Source organism: Malaclemys terrapin, chromosome 12 (genome assembly GCF_027887155.1).
Source record: "Malaclemys terrapin pileata isolate rMalTer1 chromosome 12, rMalTer1.hap1, whole genome shotgun sequence".
Classification (NCBI taxonomy): Eukaryota; Metazoa; Chordata; order Testudines; family Emydidae; genus Malaclemys; species Malaclemys terrapin.
In genome coordinates this window covers 18,131,624-18,147,667 of record NC_071516.1, presented here as the reverse complement: position 1 = coordinate 18,147,667, position 16,044 = coordinate 18,131,624, and the positions used below count along the sequence as shown (strand labels likewise).

The window sequence follows — 16,044 nt, the reverse complement described above, 5'->3', positions numbered from 1 at the left end:
AAGTGCAAAAAAAGCTGCATTTGCTGTATGTTGGCGCTAACACATTCACTTAAGCTAAGCTGGATGCCTCCACACCACAGTCTAGATCTATTAATTTTGATGGAAATCTCATCCTTAGCAAACATAATTAAACCATTCCAACCCTCATCTCTCCCCAGGAGCCTAGTATGAATTTGTGTATGCAGTGTGGGCATGAGAGTCATGATCTGGGCTCTGGTGAACAAGGGGGATAGAGAAGAACAATTTAGCTGAGGTTATAAATGTGTAAAAACATCCTTTGGTTGCATTCTTTTCCTCTAATAGGGGACAGTTTTTCCAAAACTTCTGTCCATGAGATCTATTCCGATCACTCATAACAGGAAGATTTCACTCATTGTCGGTTTTCACACCTCTGTTTTCAAAGCTCTTTGTCATGAATCCAAAGCTGCAGGTCACCCTTGTCCTAACCACACAGAGTGACTTGAATGTTGTTGGAGACAAAACTTTTTCCTCAAACTATCTCACATCCACTTCCTCGCATCTGACTCCAAACCCTTGCGAGCTGGATCCCCGCTGAGATATGATGCGGTAATGCAGACTCTGGTATTTCTGACACCTTGTTCTGAGATGCAGCATACGCTGCTTCCCGTAACTGCGCTCGTGTTCTGTACCTGGTTAAAAAGATGCTCAAGACAGCCGTGGAGTTTGTCTTGTTTGTCCGAAGGAATCCTCATGTCACTGGGAAGTTCGTCACCTAATAAAAGGAAAAAAGATTTTTTTTTCTAATCACTTTGGGTCTCTCACATCTTGTGATGTGGTTACGGCCCAACCCAAACAGCACTGTGACCGTGCTTTTAACGATGAAGAATATTATTGCAATACAATGACCTTGAAGAGATCAGTGAAGACAAACTGGGTGGCTTGCGAGCTCTCCTTCCCCAATCCACAGATCAAAACATTTTTCAGACGATGCAAATACCCTCTGTAAGCAAATCCGCAACAAAGGGCTCTAATCTGGCCTAATTTCTCCTCCACACACCATGAGTACAATGGTCCACTGAGGAAAGAGCAGACCTCCAACTCCTTAATTATCATGTGACTCGTTTGGTCTGTGTTCCTTCGAATGAACCACCTTTGCAACTAAACACCCTGGTAATAACAACCAGCAAAGCTGTAGATGTTTAGCCTGCCATCCCATCTGATGTTGGAGACCCTCTTTTATTACACCTGGTTGATAGCCAGGCACTCACTCACCTGATCCCATCTCGTCGCTACCCAGGTAAGAGCTATTACTTCGTACACTGGTATAGGAGAGCACGGAGTCCCGGTTACTGTTGCACTCACTGGAAGGAGAAGAAAGGAAGATGTTGAAAATGTTTCCTTATCCAGGACCTTGACTCAGTTACCACTCGGTTTATATTCAACACTATTGTCCCTGCGAGGTGAGAGGGTCCCAGAGCTTGGTCTACACCACAGTTAAACAGCCCCTAAGCCCAAGCACCGGGAACCCAAGTCAGCTGGCACAGGCCAACTGTGGGTTTTAATTGCAATGTAGACATACCTTCAGTTCCCGGGACAACTGAAGCATGATTGTGAGCAAGTCTCGTATAAAGGAAGAATGCTGATTTCCCAGTGAGCATCTCATCACTATCAGGGCACAGAGAGTTCATTAAAGATGCTCCAGGAACACCCAGAGGGAGTGACCAATATAAAATTAAACTCTGTGGGCTGGATTCTCCACTGAGCTCAAGCACAGGGGCCTGGCCATGTATTCTCAGCCATCTAACTCCAGCATATGTTAAAGCTGCAGGGGCAGAGCTGAAAGGGAAGGGAACCGTAACCTTATGCCAGTGGAGAAATGGGCATAGTGGAGCCTTGCACTGTCATGCCCACTCCCTTCTCTTCCCTTACCACACTCCCTCCCCTCCCTGCCCCTGCCAGCCTCTCTCCCCTTGTACTGGGAGGGGATTGGTGCTGACACGGGAGGCAGTGGAGTTGGGAGGCAGAGCTGGCACAGGAGGCAGTAGGGTCACTTCAACCAGCTTTACCCCAGAGGAGATTCCTTGTACACAGGGGGAATTCTCCAGCACAAGTCTCCTCCTGATTCAAGTTCACTGTGCCCCACACCCCTGGTGCAAAGAGAACCGGATGGACTGGAGAATCCAGTTCACAGTTTTTATCTAGCCTTGGCTTAGAATTTTTCAAACCTTAGCTTTGGAAACTTACCAGCACTGATTTTAAAAAATGTAAACCTAAACCAGAAGGGCTCTGAACTTTGCTATTGTAAGAATGAGAGTAATTTCCCTCCTAACTCATTAATAAAAAGAACCTACAGAGTCCTATCTCCCTGAACTGGGTTTTGTTTGCCCTTGTAAGCGCTATTATCAGTCAGGTCTGTTTTCTCTTCTTTCTGGAGAAGTTTAAAGGGAGATAGCCAATACTGCTGAACTGAAGTACAAACCCTTTTCAGAGAAACACTGAATTAGTTTTCCCAACAGTCAATGAGAAAGGAGCGTGGTTAATGCAAACAAGGCATATTCTTATCTGTAATTTGCTCATTTTTGTAGCTTCTCAGTATCCATTTTCTGGATCAAAAACTATCAAAATACATTTGATTCCCCCTTGAGTAACTATCATATCTGTTACATGTACCTAATTGTTTGCCTCTATCTAATAAAGATAAGACAGAATAATCTTTCCTATCTTACATTTATGTGTAAAATTCTGAAGCAAGTGACAGCCCCACAGAGACTCTGTCTTTGATCTCACTGTGTTACCCATAATAGATTAGGCTCAATTGTCGAATCTGTGTAAGTAAAACAGGATTCAGAAATGGGCTTCCTATTAAAAGAGGGAGACAATTCTTTGTATTTCATTAAAAGGCCTTTAAAGCACATAAGCAGGTTTTCATTTTGGTGTAGGCAAATATCTACTAGGATCAAGTTTGAACCCACCAAAGTCACCCTACTTGGTACCTAGACCAGGGTTTGAACTAAGAAAATGCATTTTTCTACTTGTAAAAAAGCTCCACTTGTAGAGGAAATAAATGTTAATTCCTACGAATGAGACTCTACAGCTCATGCTATCACTGTTTTAAAACAAGAAAGAAAAAGAAATAGCACTTCTAATCAAACTGTCATAGCCGATTTTTTCCTTACTTTGTAGATTCCAAAATGCGTTGAGGCTTTCACACAAATTAGCATGAACACTAGCCAGTTCAGGGCTGTTTCTTAGTACCTTTTAGTGTTCAGTAGTCATTGCTGCTATCAGACTCATGCAAAGCCTTATCTAGCCACATTTCCATGGCCAATAATGCAGCAGACAAACTGAGCCTATCTAAAAGCCATCTACACAGAGGAAGAAGAGATCATATGTACTGTTGTGAAGAATTCCAGGTGCCAGCATCATCTAATGCAAAAAAGCTACAATGGCAAATACAGTTTTTGTAGACTGGATGCTCTGTTCAGAAACACTGGTGTAAATCTGGAATAACTATTGTCTTCACTGACAGACTTAGCTGGTGTAACAGAGATTAGAATTTGGACCTCTGCATCCTTCAGGCCCAGGAGCAACCAAACATGTGCTAACTCTCATTTGGGGTCACCCATAGTCAAATCACGATCTCCAAGAGTTTAACCTTTTGGCATCTGTTTACTGTGCTAGATTGGGATAAACAGTTAAAGCAAGGGTTCTGATTTTTCACTGCTCTCCATCTTGTGTTGCCACTTACATCAGTGCACAATGAGGATAATATGCTACCATTCTGCTACAGTAGCATTTTACACCTCATTTGCATCAATGTAAATAGCAACAAAGAGAACAGGTCCATACTGCACAAGCTTCAGTGATGCGTGATTAGATTGAATTATTCTGATTTTTATAACTCTCTTTGACCTATAACATGCACATCCTTCTCCATTAGAAAATGAAAAAGGCAACTTGTTTACTCTCTTCTGAAGTCCTGCCTTTAAAAACGTACTCTCCCAAGAAAGACGGCTCTTGTGGAGTGTCTGAGATTTCCTTCAGCAGCAAATATTCCAGGAGAAGCAGCAAGTCAATCTTGTCTCAAAAACCAGATTTTGAGACACCTGAGTAAATATTTGGGTTTGTGGTTTCAAAGACCCATTTTTTTAAGAAAGGCGGGATGTCCATTTCTGCTTCTCAGTGTTTTAGGCTGCTGGGAAAATTGTTCATAGACTTGAATGAAAAAAACCCCTCTTACAATAGCATCTATGATAAGATCAAGCAGTCTACAAACTCTGTCGAGCTTCTGTGGTTATATAGTATAGGAGGGAAAAAGTCACATTAGACTTTTTGATGTTCCAAGATAATTAAATTTTTTAAAAGCCTTGGTTTTGAGGGGTTGTGAGTGGGGGATGGGGGAAGGAGTGTTTGCTATGTTTATCTGCATGATAAGTGCAGTGAGATAACTTGAGCTTAATAATATACAACTGACTACAAAATAAAGCACTGACTTGAAAACAATGCTGTTATTTCCTAAGCGAAATAAGCCTCAGAGAAGCTAGTTCTAACCTTGAGCTGCACAGCTGGGTTCTAATCCCAAAACACATAGACTGGGATTTTCAAAGATCCTAAGGGAGGTGGGTGATTAATTTTTCTAGGCACCTTTCAAAATCCTAGCAATAGTGGGCATTGCTGTCTCTTTAGGGGCACTGGCTGGGCACTGGTAATTATGCTGGGCTGTGCACTTGAGACCAGAAGCTGGTTCAGAGTGCTGACACCAGAGAAAAACCCTGTCTCTCTTCATTCTATCCTGAAAACCTGAAGGGGGACTCCCAAGAGCTGGCCAGAGGCTTCACAGGACATCCTGCAAGAAATCATATGGGAGCCCTTGCACCTACTGAAAGACCATGAGAAACACACTACTTTAAGGTCTGCTTGAAATGAGTACCCCTACAGGATCTTCTGGTGCCCCTGGTAGGTCTTATTGCTTTGTCCTAATAGATTATAAACTGTAGAATGAACCTGTGTATTTGGGAACCTGAGGCAGGCAAAATTATTGGAGGATCCTAAATGGAGTAATTTGATGGGGGATATTCCAATACCATTCCACTTTACATGCTACACTGGTTTTATAACTCCCAAGAATAGAATCATCCCTGGTGTAATTCTACAAACATGACCAGGGATAAATCTGGATGTCTGTGTTTGCCAGGGGAATCACATGGCAGTTTGTCAGCCCACAGTCCATAACTATACTAAGAGCGATTATCCTTGTAGCAGATCACCACACCCATATTAATATCAGGAACTACAGTCCAGTACATGCTTTTCCTCTGCTTCCTTATCATGCAATGTATTGTCTAGAAACTGTTCTGCTTAAGACCTAAAATCACAAAGACCAATACAGCATCATTACAATTCTGCTGGTGAGCTCTCCTGACAACTGGTGCTACATTAACACTGTCTACCCTAGAAACCTCAGACTGGGGCCAAGATACAACCATCAGCATAATCACTCCCAAAGTCTAATTAGTCTGCATTTTCTGTGGACAATGTGTTTGTCCACATGCGGCACTAAGCCATCAGGATCAGATACAGAAGCTGCTGAGCAGGTCTTAAAGCAATGGGCTACTCTTCCTGAAAGCCCTGGAGAATTCCCTCCTGCAGCTGTTGCACTTCATTAGAGAACTGCCTTCTTTCTTGACCTTACATGATTATCTGATCTTTTGACCCTGCAGTAAATGGATCCTGTGGTAGCCCATGTGACATGTGAACCATGTCAAATGGATGACATGTTGTGAATCCTGTACTGGATACACTTAAATGCATACCATATGAGCAGGGAGTGGGGCCCATTCTTACACTCCCTGATACCAATGGGAGTCTTGCCACAGGCTTCTGTGGGAATGGAATCAAGTCCTAAGTGTCCAGACCTATAGGCCCATTTATTTGGTAATGGGGAACACACTGAAGCATTTACTCAATAATAAAACTTGAAGTTACGTCAAGGAGAGTTTTGCTAAGTAAGCAGTAAGGGTTTCAGGATATACTCTACTGTGTGTACGGCACTTTTAAAGTGGAAGCATTGTGTATAACTACCACGTATTAGTAGTGGTATAATGCTTTGATATCCACAATTATGAATTTCAACAGCATTATCCTATGTCTCAGTTACCTGACTTTCTGATTATTAATCTGTCTTGATCTGTCTAGCTGCCATCCAGCACTGTAATATTAAGATTAAATAGCCTCAAAGTACTCTGCCAACCAGAATGGAGAGCCATGTATATCTTTGAACACACCTGTAGGAATCTCTGAAACTCATTGTGTCATGTCCTGAGTCTTCCTGGTCCTCCTCAGAAACTTTGAAACAAACCTTCTTACTCCCACCATGCTCAGCTTTGTCAGTGTCGCTCTCTTCAGCCCCCAAGGAAGGTGGGGATGTCTCCTCAGTGGACAGAGGTTCACATGTGCCAGTGGGTTCTGTTATGGTGGACAAAAGCCTACAAAGGAAAAACACATTGCTCTCAGTGACTGGTGTGTAATCTTGTGAGTTATGCATTCACGACTGTGCTCTGAACTCAAGTGCACTTGAAATCAAAAGCAACATTTCTATTACTTGAGCTATGTATAGACAGGAGCTACACGAAACTCACTCAGTTTGATTCACAGGGGTTCATGCAAATCTCTTTGGTTTTAGTTCATGTGTACTCACAATAGGTGAATTTTGCATTAATTCAAAACCTAAAGTGCAACATGAAACTTGCCAAGTTCTGGTCATTCAGTGACAGACCTGCGGGTGGCTATATTACAACAGAAAAACTTCAAAAACAGACTCCAAAGAGAGACTGCAGAGCTAGAATTGATATGCAAACTAGACACAATCAACTCCGGTTTGAATAAGGACTGGGAATGGCTGAGCCATTACAAACGTTGACTATCTCCCCTTGTAAGTACTCTCACACTTCTTATCACACTGTCTGTACTCGGCTAGCTTGATTATCACTTCAAAAGTTTTTTTTTTTTTTCTCTTAATTAATTGGCCTCTCAGAGTTGGTAAGACAACTCCCACCTGTTTATGCTCTCTGTATGTGTGTATATATATCTCCTCATTATATGTTCCATTCTATATGCATCCGAAGAAGTGGGCTGTAGTCCACGAAAGCTTATGCTCTAATAAATTTGTTAGTCTCTAAGGTGCCACAAGTACTCCTGTTCTTCTTTTTAAGGTCAAAAGCACTTCAGATAGCTTATACAAAAATACCGACCCAGATTCAAAAACCTAAGCAAACATGCCCTGTAACAACTCTCAAAACCAGGTGAGTTTTGGTTATGAGAGTTTTGCACAGGTCTAGATGATCCCCTCCCCATAACACAATGTTTGGAATAAAAAAAAGACAGCAACACAGAACTGTGGCAGCATGCTAGGAATAGTCATCCACCCAGTTTTCTGCAAAATACTGTGAGACTCTTAGGCACATTTTAAAGTGTAATTATTTGCTAAAATAAATTATTCTGCACAAATAATCTCACTTCCATCAAGAGTGATGAAATGTCCCCTCGTTTGCCTTCTTTTTCCTGCTGGATTTTTCTCTAGACACTAACTGGCACTCCAAAAACCACAGAGTATACATCATAAATCTGCCTTTTACTGGCCAGTGGAGGAAGAACTCTAGTCAGTGTGTGTTAACTCTTTCAGGAGATCTCATCCTGCTGAGACTGGCCCAAAGCCTTGCAGATTTTCCTGCGTGCTGAGTCTGCCAAACTGTAATCACATTTATAAAGAGAGTCCTTTTTAACTTGTCCTATTAAGCTGACTCCCGTGGTCAAAGCCCAGAAAAAGAAGGATAGAAGGCAAAGACTGAGCCCCTTCTGCTGTTCATCTGAGAATAAGAAAACATTATCCCCCACAACCCAAGCCCACAACCCAAGTAGGGCATGTATCATAACACACACACACACACACACACACACACACACAACCACCATGGTCACAAGCTAAAATGCACACACATGGGGAATAAGCACTGGCCTCTGTAATTGATTCAAACTCCTGCCATATCCCACCTTCCTTCTTCATTCCAATAACAATGTCAGCCTCATTGTTCCTTTCTTCTCCTGTTCCCATCTCTGTGCCTTCTCCCATGCTGCCCCTCTCCATGGAATGAACTCTCAGTCCTAGTCTGCCAGGCCTTCTTTATTCAAATCCCTTTTGACTACTGACTTCTGATCTAAAATAGCTCCTTCATCTGGGCCGCCCAGTGTATTTTTATGTCAGTCTTATAGATGAACTCTTCAGGGCAGGGATTTTCCCAGTGTCTGTGTCTAGTACAGCACTTAGCCCATTCTTAGAGTTTAACAAATAATAGGAATCAGAACCAGAATGGACAACCTTTAGTTCTAACATAGACTTCAAGCCAGCGAGTGCAAAGAGCAGCTACACTAGCTCATTATGTAAGTGGAAATGACACATAGGTAGATGGATCTGCATATGAGCAAGTCAGGCTGCCTCCATCCAGGAAAAGGTGGTGGCATGGGGGAGGGCACGCACACACATACTAACATATTATAATTCATGCTGATGGACACAGAACATATTTCTGTGGTTGCATATTTCCATTTTCTCAGATAGTGTGTCCCTTTATTTAGGAAGTGCCCTCAGCAGCGCAGACACAAAACACACAGGGGTCTCTTTACTCACTTATTTATCTGAATGACATATAGCTTCATTTCCTTCACTGCGATATCTAGTTTATTAAAAAGTTGAAGGTATGAGTCCTGTATCTCCCGGTCTTCTTCTTTCAGCAAAAAGGTGAGTCCCCTTTCCTCCTGGTTTGCTCCCCCATTCTGTTGGTCAAAGCTACCCTCGTATTGTTCATGTGGGTTGAGTTCTCCATCTTCTGGGGTTAGGCACCTCCATGATGGTGCAGCCATGCTGGTGATACAATGCTGAGTGTATGAGACTGGATTCAGAGTACCTACTAAACATGGAAAGAAGTAGTTAGTATGGCTCTCGTGACTGTATGCACCGCCTCTAAATATTTAGAGCAGGTTTCTATAGTATTTAATAGGAATTAAACCAACAGGCTCATACAGAAATTTAAACGGGTTAGTCTATAGGAATTGCTCTAAAATCCTACAGTGTTTAATAGAGAATGTGCGCTTCCCTATAGGAATTTTGAACCTTCTTTAAAACATTGTGGCAAAAATATAATTTTCTGTTTATTCTACAGGACTTCTCCCTGGCATGCAAACTCAGCTTTTTGACATTACTGTAGTTCAGGATCACGATAAGTCATATAACTAATAGTAGTACATTGCCCATTCACAGCACTGACCCTCTGAGGAGCTAAAAGCATTTTTAAAATGCTAACAAATTTAAGATTGAAACAAACCTGTTAGGTCAGTATTATCCCAGCTTTACAGATGGGAAAACTGACCCCTGGAAGAATAACTATCATTGTTAAGAAAAGTAAAGAATAATTAATTCATTTACAAATGGTGGCAAGGAGAATATCCGCAGCACAGCTGGAACGTGACTGTGATACTGTGACTAACCCCTCCTACTCCCAAGAAAAGTGCCATGGGATCTTTAAGAAGTACAAGTGGGCAGGGCTTCTCTCGTTGGCCTAATTTGAACAGGGTCTCCAAACGTTCTTCAATATGTGGGACAGTCCAGACTTCCATGGGGCTGTCGCAAGCCCTCTTGCACACTCACCTTGTTGGACACTGAATGAGTCAGAAGTATATTCTGAGAGGTCCAACAGTGAAACATTGCAACACAAGTATTTGCCTGGCAGGGAAATCCTAAGTAGCAGCCATACAGCTGAACGATAGCACCTCCAACATTACAGAACCTCCTAGTGCCAATGTGGGGGATTAGTTTAGTAATGGTTCAGAAGGAAGAGTACTACCATCTGATTGGCTACTTGAGGTTTCTCACCCTTGTGATTATAATACAACTTCACATTATGGAACCACTTAGCCCCATCCCTTTTTTCTTCCACTCAATAAGTCAACTCTTCTAAGTGGAAAAAACACCCCAGGGCATTTTAGTTGTGATGAGAAAACCACATTGCTTTGCTGTTAAAGATGTTTGACTTGAGGCCATACTCTGTGCCTGAGGCATTAAGTTATTTTACAGTAACTGCATACTGCCTGCCATCTTACTATGAGCATTTTAAGAAAAAAAAAAAGTATATTGTCAAGGCAACAGTTCTTTGGATTTGTCTTGAACTCACTGACCCGCCGGAAATACAACTAATCTTTTTACTAAGATAATGTCACTGAAGCATTCATGAGCACCTTGTTCCGGATCAAGACCAATTATAGATGGCTTCCGTCCAATGCGAATGCTGAATGACCTTCCTGTTGAGGTAGTGGTTTTGGGGTAGGACACTTCCATGAGGTTAATGTGGCAGTTGGTGGGGCAGAAATCCATGCTGTTGAGGGGGTGAGGCTCTGTTGTGGCTTGTTTGAAGGCTGGGCTCACCTTCATTTTGAGCTCATCTGCAAACTGGGGGATAAAGCAAGTTTGTGAGATTTAATTTGCCAAAAATGATGATGCAACACAGAAGATCCTTATTTTTCCCTGCCAGCCTCCCATCCCCACCGCCATCTCATCTCTGCTATCCTGAAGGGTACTGTTCCAAAAATATCATGGAAAAAATGACATTTTAATTTCCTTGAGAATTGTTTAAAAGTTTTTCTGAGGGCCAGATTTCAAACATGTCAGATAACTGTACCAAAAGCATACTTAGTTTGTTCATACAGTTATACAATGTGCTCATGCAATCATAGTAACTTGTGTGCACAACACAGACATGACAGCTCTTGTCATTGATGGGGGGCAGGGGGTTGGGCTCCTCATTTGGATGGGCAGGATGGATCCGTCAGCAGAGGAGTCCAGGCATGCATTCCAACCCATAGTGACAACAGTGTGTAGATGCTCTAGAGACAGGTCCTTACCCCATAGAGCTTGCAATCTACATAACTTCTAGTTCTGTGCTCAGACCAGTAGAGCACGTCTTTCTAAAGCAATTAATGGGGAAAACACAGCAAAGAATACTCAGACCCCACTATCTTGACAGTATAAGATTGTCTAGATACGCCACTGAGATCTACTAGCGCTGCACCTTGTGGTAGTTGGTGAGCCTTTTGCAGATACTCTCCAGTTTAGTGTCACAGGTTTGCCGGAAATCATACTCGGGCATGGTCTCCATAGCTCTGCTTTGGGAGATGAGCTTCTTGCAGTTCTTCACAAAGAGACTGTCATCTACAGCAAAGGCTTCTAAAATCTGAAAAAGGAAACAAAATTCCAATGGTACAGGGCTGAGAGCCAGGAATACCGCAATATCCTTCCACTGAATAAACAGTGTACACCCCACATTTTGGCATGTTTGAGGAAAGTGGCATTCAGCACAAATCCAGCCCTCTTTCTTCCCTAATTAGCCCTTCTGAATCATTGTCATGACTAATCTCAACACTTCAAAACTTCGGCCAGAAGTTTTTAAAATATATTGGAATTGCTCAAAACAGTCATTTTGCCACAGGGAATGTTCATTCTCTGGCACATTTGCCCTCTCTTGTTATTTCTGCTTTGTCCTGTCATGGACATGCCAATAACTTTATTGTTACTTGATGCAGACATTTATTATTTGTCCATTGTAGTGCACACCAAAACATAATACCAATCATTCCTGTCCACACTGGGCAGCAATCAGACCCATACTTCGTATCAACCAACCCAACCCATCTGATGGGGAAAACCTCCATAGTCTTACCCCAAGGTGCAGCAAATGCTTGCCTGAAAGGATGAACCTCCCATTTGCCCTGAGGAGCAGCAAACTCCTACTCTAGTGGACAGACGACAAAGGGAGAGTTTCACTGGGAGAGTTTCCCAGCTGAGGACCCTCCTGCAAGAGTGTCTTGACTCAAGTCCTCAAGAGTTGAAATGAAGGCAGGGTCAGTGGAACTTGCCTGTACCAAACAGGAGTTAGTTACTCTATACTGGTGCATTCTAATGAACTAGCCTAAGCTCCAGGCAGGGCCAATAGCATAACATGCCATGTCACCAAACAGACAAAGCGGGTAAGCCTGGGCCATTGGTTTCCCTTATTGTGCTTGGGAAGGAAGCTGGCAATGTATGGTGGTGGGTACCTTTGCAGTCAGATTGAAACAACCCTTTGGCTCTACGGTTTTCTCCAAGACGTAACACTTGATCCCAGCAGTGCTGACGTATTCATACACCACCGCGTGTTCCAGATGGACATTGTCCACAGTCAAGCTAATGAGAGGCATGTCTTCACTCATGATCAACGGAGAGACTGGAACCAAAGGCAAGTCGTTAGGGAACCAACACTCCGTAGCACACACGTGCACAAACACAGGTGTGCATATGCGCACACACACTCAGGAGACATGTATGCCCAGCATACATTTATGGCACAGACCAGGGTACCTGGCAAGGGCTCTCAAATGGGAGGTAAATTACATTACCTCTCTATGTCCTTGATGAAACACGAAGCAGTTTACTGTTCCTAACTGACTCCCTGTCACCACTGTATTCCAAATTGCAGTTAGTGCTGCAGGTTCACCCTGGTGAGTGCACTGCACATGCAGCTGTGCCAGAGGGAGGGGAGGGCAGCCAGTGCTATCACCACCTCCTCTCCAAGGCAGCTGTCAAGGCCACTCAATATAAACTTCACCAGCAGAGGCAGTCCAGAGGTGCTGAAGTGCATCTTGCAGTGGCCTATCTCTGGCTTTTTCTGGACCAGGGGTATGCGCAGGAATTGAAATTTGACCCCTTCTCGGGGGGCACAGAAGTTTGCTCTCCCCACTCCTCGCTGGCCCCAGGAGGCGCTTGCTGCCCTGCCTCCACACCTGGCTCCGGGAGGAGCTTGCTGTCTCCTCTACCCCCCGAGCCGGAGCTCGCTGCCTCCTCTCTCTCCCCTGCCCCAGGAAGAACTTGCAGCTCCTCCTCCCTGGGAGGAGCTTGCTCCCCCCCACCCTTGCAGCCTGAGCTCGCTGCCCCCCCAACCTCCGGGAGGAGCTCGCTGCTCCCCTCCACACCCAGCCCCAGGATGAACTTGCTGTCCCCCCTCCCCACCAGGCCACCAGCAGGAGCTCGATCTTCCCTGCTTCCGCAGCCCCGGGGCCGGAGAAGTTCTGTGCCCCCGACAATTATTGAGGGGGTGCCCCGTTGCCCCCCTTGCACATGCCCCTGTTTAGGAGATATAGTGTTTGGCTTCAGATCCCCTGGTGCATTAGGGTCTGCATGCAACTTGCATTGCTGTGCACCTGATCCCAGATCTATTGTTAATAGGGGTCCAGCGAGTCTGGATTCAACTGGTATATCCCTTGGAGTGAGTCCAGTTTGAGTGTTCTTTGGGAATGTCCTCCCACATCAATTAATTTTCTCCATCAGTATCTTAATATGAAGTAAGTCAGTCTTTTTACTTATACTTAGACTGTTTCAAGCTAAGGGGAGGGTTGCCTGTAGAAAGCAATGTGCACAGAAATGTTGCTGACGCAATTAGCTCACCCTCTGAAAATTTGGTCCGGAATATCAAAGTCACTTAAATTACAAAAAAAAAAAAAAAAGATTTTATTCTAGCTGGAGTTATTTGCAGACCTTTAATTTGCAGCTATGTCATCCACACAACTCCATGGGACACTCCTCCCTCCCCCTGCTTCTGCCATCGCCCAGCCCTTCCTTTGTGGGAGATGATACCACACAGCTATCAGACGTGCTCACTCCAGAAACTTTAATAATGAGCAACTGTCCTGTAGGAGTAAGATGGGGGATATTGCAATCTGGTTTCATTTGGCACAGCAGGCTAAGAAACACAGACAATATGTGGAAGAAATAAACACGGTGGGCCTGAGTCTTGCTTAGGCCCTAGTCTTGCAAATGCTTTGTGCACGTCCTTCACTGTATGCATGTCAGGAGTATCGCTGAAGCCAATATGGCATAGATGGCTACTCAGTGTGAGTGGGGCTATCAGAATCTGCCCCTAAAGGTTAGATTGTGTCATGCCAAAGAATCATGCCCAGGGCTTTGTTACATTTGGCTTAAGTTTTCTGTTAAGTATAAATACCATATTTGTTTTAGTCATAATCTAACGCCCATGATGGGAGCCACATGGCCAAAATGCCAAATGGAGGCCAGATGTCTCAGAGGAAGAACCTCCTCTCCTGTCATTTTAGCCTTTCATTTTGATCTCTCAGCTTTAGCTCACCCTATGGTGGCCAGTTAACCATATCCCATGGTCCCTTACTCTAGTTGAGACCCCTGGCAGGGCTTGCTGAGTAGCCCATATTCCAAGAGTGAATCAGTCCCTGCTTTCTACTGAGCAAGAGCCAGGAGAACTATCCAAAGAAGTTGACCTACACGTGGCACAGGGGAGGGGCTCACTCCATGAAAAGTGTTTTCCAGTGTGATGCATCTTGACCCAAAACTCAGACACCGTGTAATTATGTTGGGTTGTGGCTTGACATCACAGCTACCAACTATACAACTCCAATTAGTACATACTCTCTCAGCATGTGGGGCCCCAGTCATTTACTGTAGGGCATGGCATGCAAGAGACAATACAAAGCAGATGTACTAAAAAGAGGGCTTTTTTCTGCCTACCTAGCTTTGTGACATTGGTACTTATAGAGATTCCCGAAGGCACCAGCAAGAATCAGGCATCTAAAACCCCACCATTAATTAATGCTGTCTCTTCTGTTCAGAGCAGAGGACATTCCTCTCTGTTGAGAGCCACAACAGCGAGATTTCCATATTACATCCCAATTTCATGTTCCACCCAAATAAACTGGAGCATGACAGTATTTCACCTGGGAAGCTGCAGTTTGTTGCACATTTTGCTAGAATGAGAGATTTTCTACAGCAATACTTACATTTCACAGTTCCACCACCCCTTTTCTCCCAAGTAATCAGAAAGTGCCTGACTTGCCTGCCTACATTTCCTTCCTTCATGAAATTGGGTGGGCTTTCCTTTACCTGCTTCCTGTTGGCTTTTATAAAGGGGATCCAGTTCTCCACTTCCTTCCCCTGAGAGCTGTCCTTCGCTTGACTCAAGATGGTTGCCATTCAGGTACGCATTAAATGTTGGCTGCTGAGCTCTATCCTCTTCAGCATCTTCGTGTGTTCGGTACACCCACTGGTACAATCCCTTTCAAAAGAACAGGAATGTTACAAAGAGCTGCCTCAACTTCATCAGGGATATATACCTGGATTTCACACTCTCTTCTCGCATGGATTTTAAGCCTTTTGATGATGGCTGTGAAAAGTTTTTGTCCTCTAGCAGTCTGGGTTTGTGTGTCATGTAAGTAAGGGCTGAGTTTAGTCTACTGGCAACTGGAACCTTGTTGCAAGCATAACCTAACAATTAATAACCTAGATACAAACACCTGAACACTCTGAGGAAGGGATGTAGGTTTGGAGTATAAAACTGGATGTATCTGTGAATTTTGCAGCTGATCCCTATTTCCAAAGTGGGCTGGAGTAGAATCCAGATCCGATCCACCCTGAAATTTAGGTGTATGAAATATGAATCTGGGTATAAATTTTGTAGCTCAAACCTACCTCTGCTATTAGCTGGAAAGCAATCTTTAGAAGTCTATGGACTGGAATACTTGTGATTCATACACATTTTACAACTAAGGTGTAAATTCTATTCAGGGTTTCACCCCAAGTATCTCCATTAATTACAGTAGGGTCCCATGGACGCAGGCGGATAAGTTAAAACATACTTTTTAAGATTGCTTTTAAATATTTAAGGAGCACGTTTGTATAAGACCATTATATTATTTTTTCCCCTCAAAACATTATGTTATGTTCCATCCAGGTCTCACATCTGTGTACTCACCAGCAATTCCTGTTGCCTGTTCCTGTATGCTGTAAAGTGCTCCAGAACTTCCGTGTAATTTTCATTCATCATATTATTCCCATTAACTTTCAAAATGCACTGCCCTGAATGGAGTCCCACAGCTGCAGCCTTGGAGCCTGAAACAGACCAGAGGGGAGTTCAAACAGCTCAGCAGCCCAACTATGGAGGAGACTAAGAGAACAGAGGGAGTGAAAAGCATTTCTGG

The 16,044-nt window shown here is 43.6% G+C and overlaps 1 protein-coding gene across 2 annotated transcripts in view; it reads right to left on the bottom strand.

Moving 5' to 3' along the window:
• PREX1 (phosphatidylinositol-3,4,5-trisphosphate dependent Rac exchange factor 1) overlaps positions 1–16,044 on the bottom strand; it is a 219,720-nt gene that overhangs the window by 16,744 nt on the left and 186,932 nt on the right. Inside the window, exons 20-28 of one of the 2 annotated variants that reach the window (XM_054045980.1) lie at positions 15,819–15,955; positions 14,951–15,122; positions 12,103–12,269; positions 11,079–11,240; positions 10,249–10,459; positions 8,645–8,924; positions 6,246–6,446; positions 1,234–1,322; positions 651–733 (exon numbers count right to left, since the gene is read on the bottom strand). In XM_054045980.1, coding sequence (XP_053901955.1) covers positions 651–733; positions 1,234–1,322; positions 6,246–6,446; positions 8,645–8,924; positions 10,249–10,459; positions 11,079–11,240; positions 12,103–12,269; positions 14,951–15,122; positions 15,819–15,955 — 1,502 coding nt within the window. The remainder of the gene's footprint in view (positions 1–650; positions 734–1,233; positions 1,323–6,245; positions 6,447–8,644; positions 8,925–10,248; positions 10,460–11,078; positions 11,241–12,102; positions 12,270–14,950; positions 15,123–15,818; positions 15,956–16,044) is intronic. The other variant, XM_054045981.1, reaches the window with a different exon arrangement.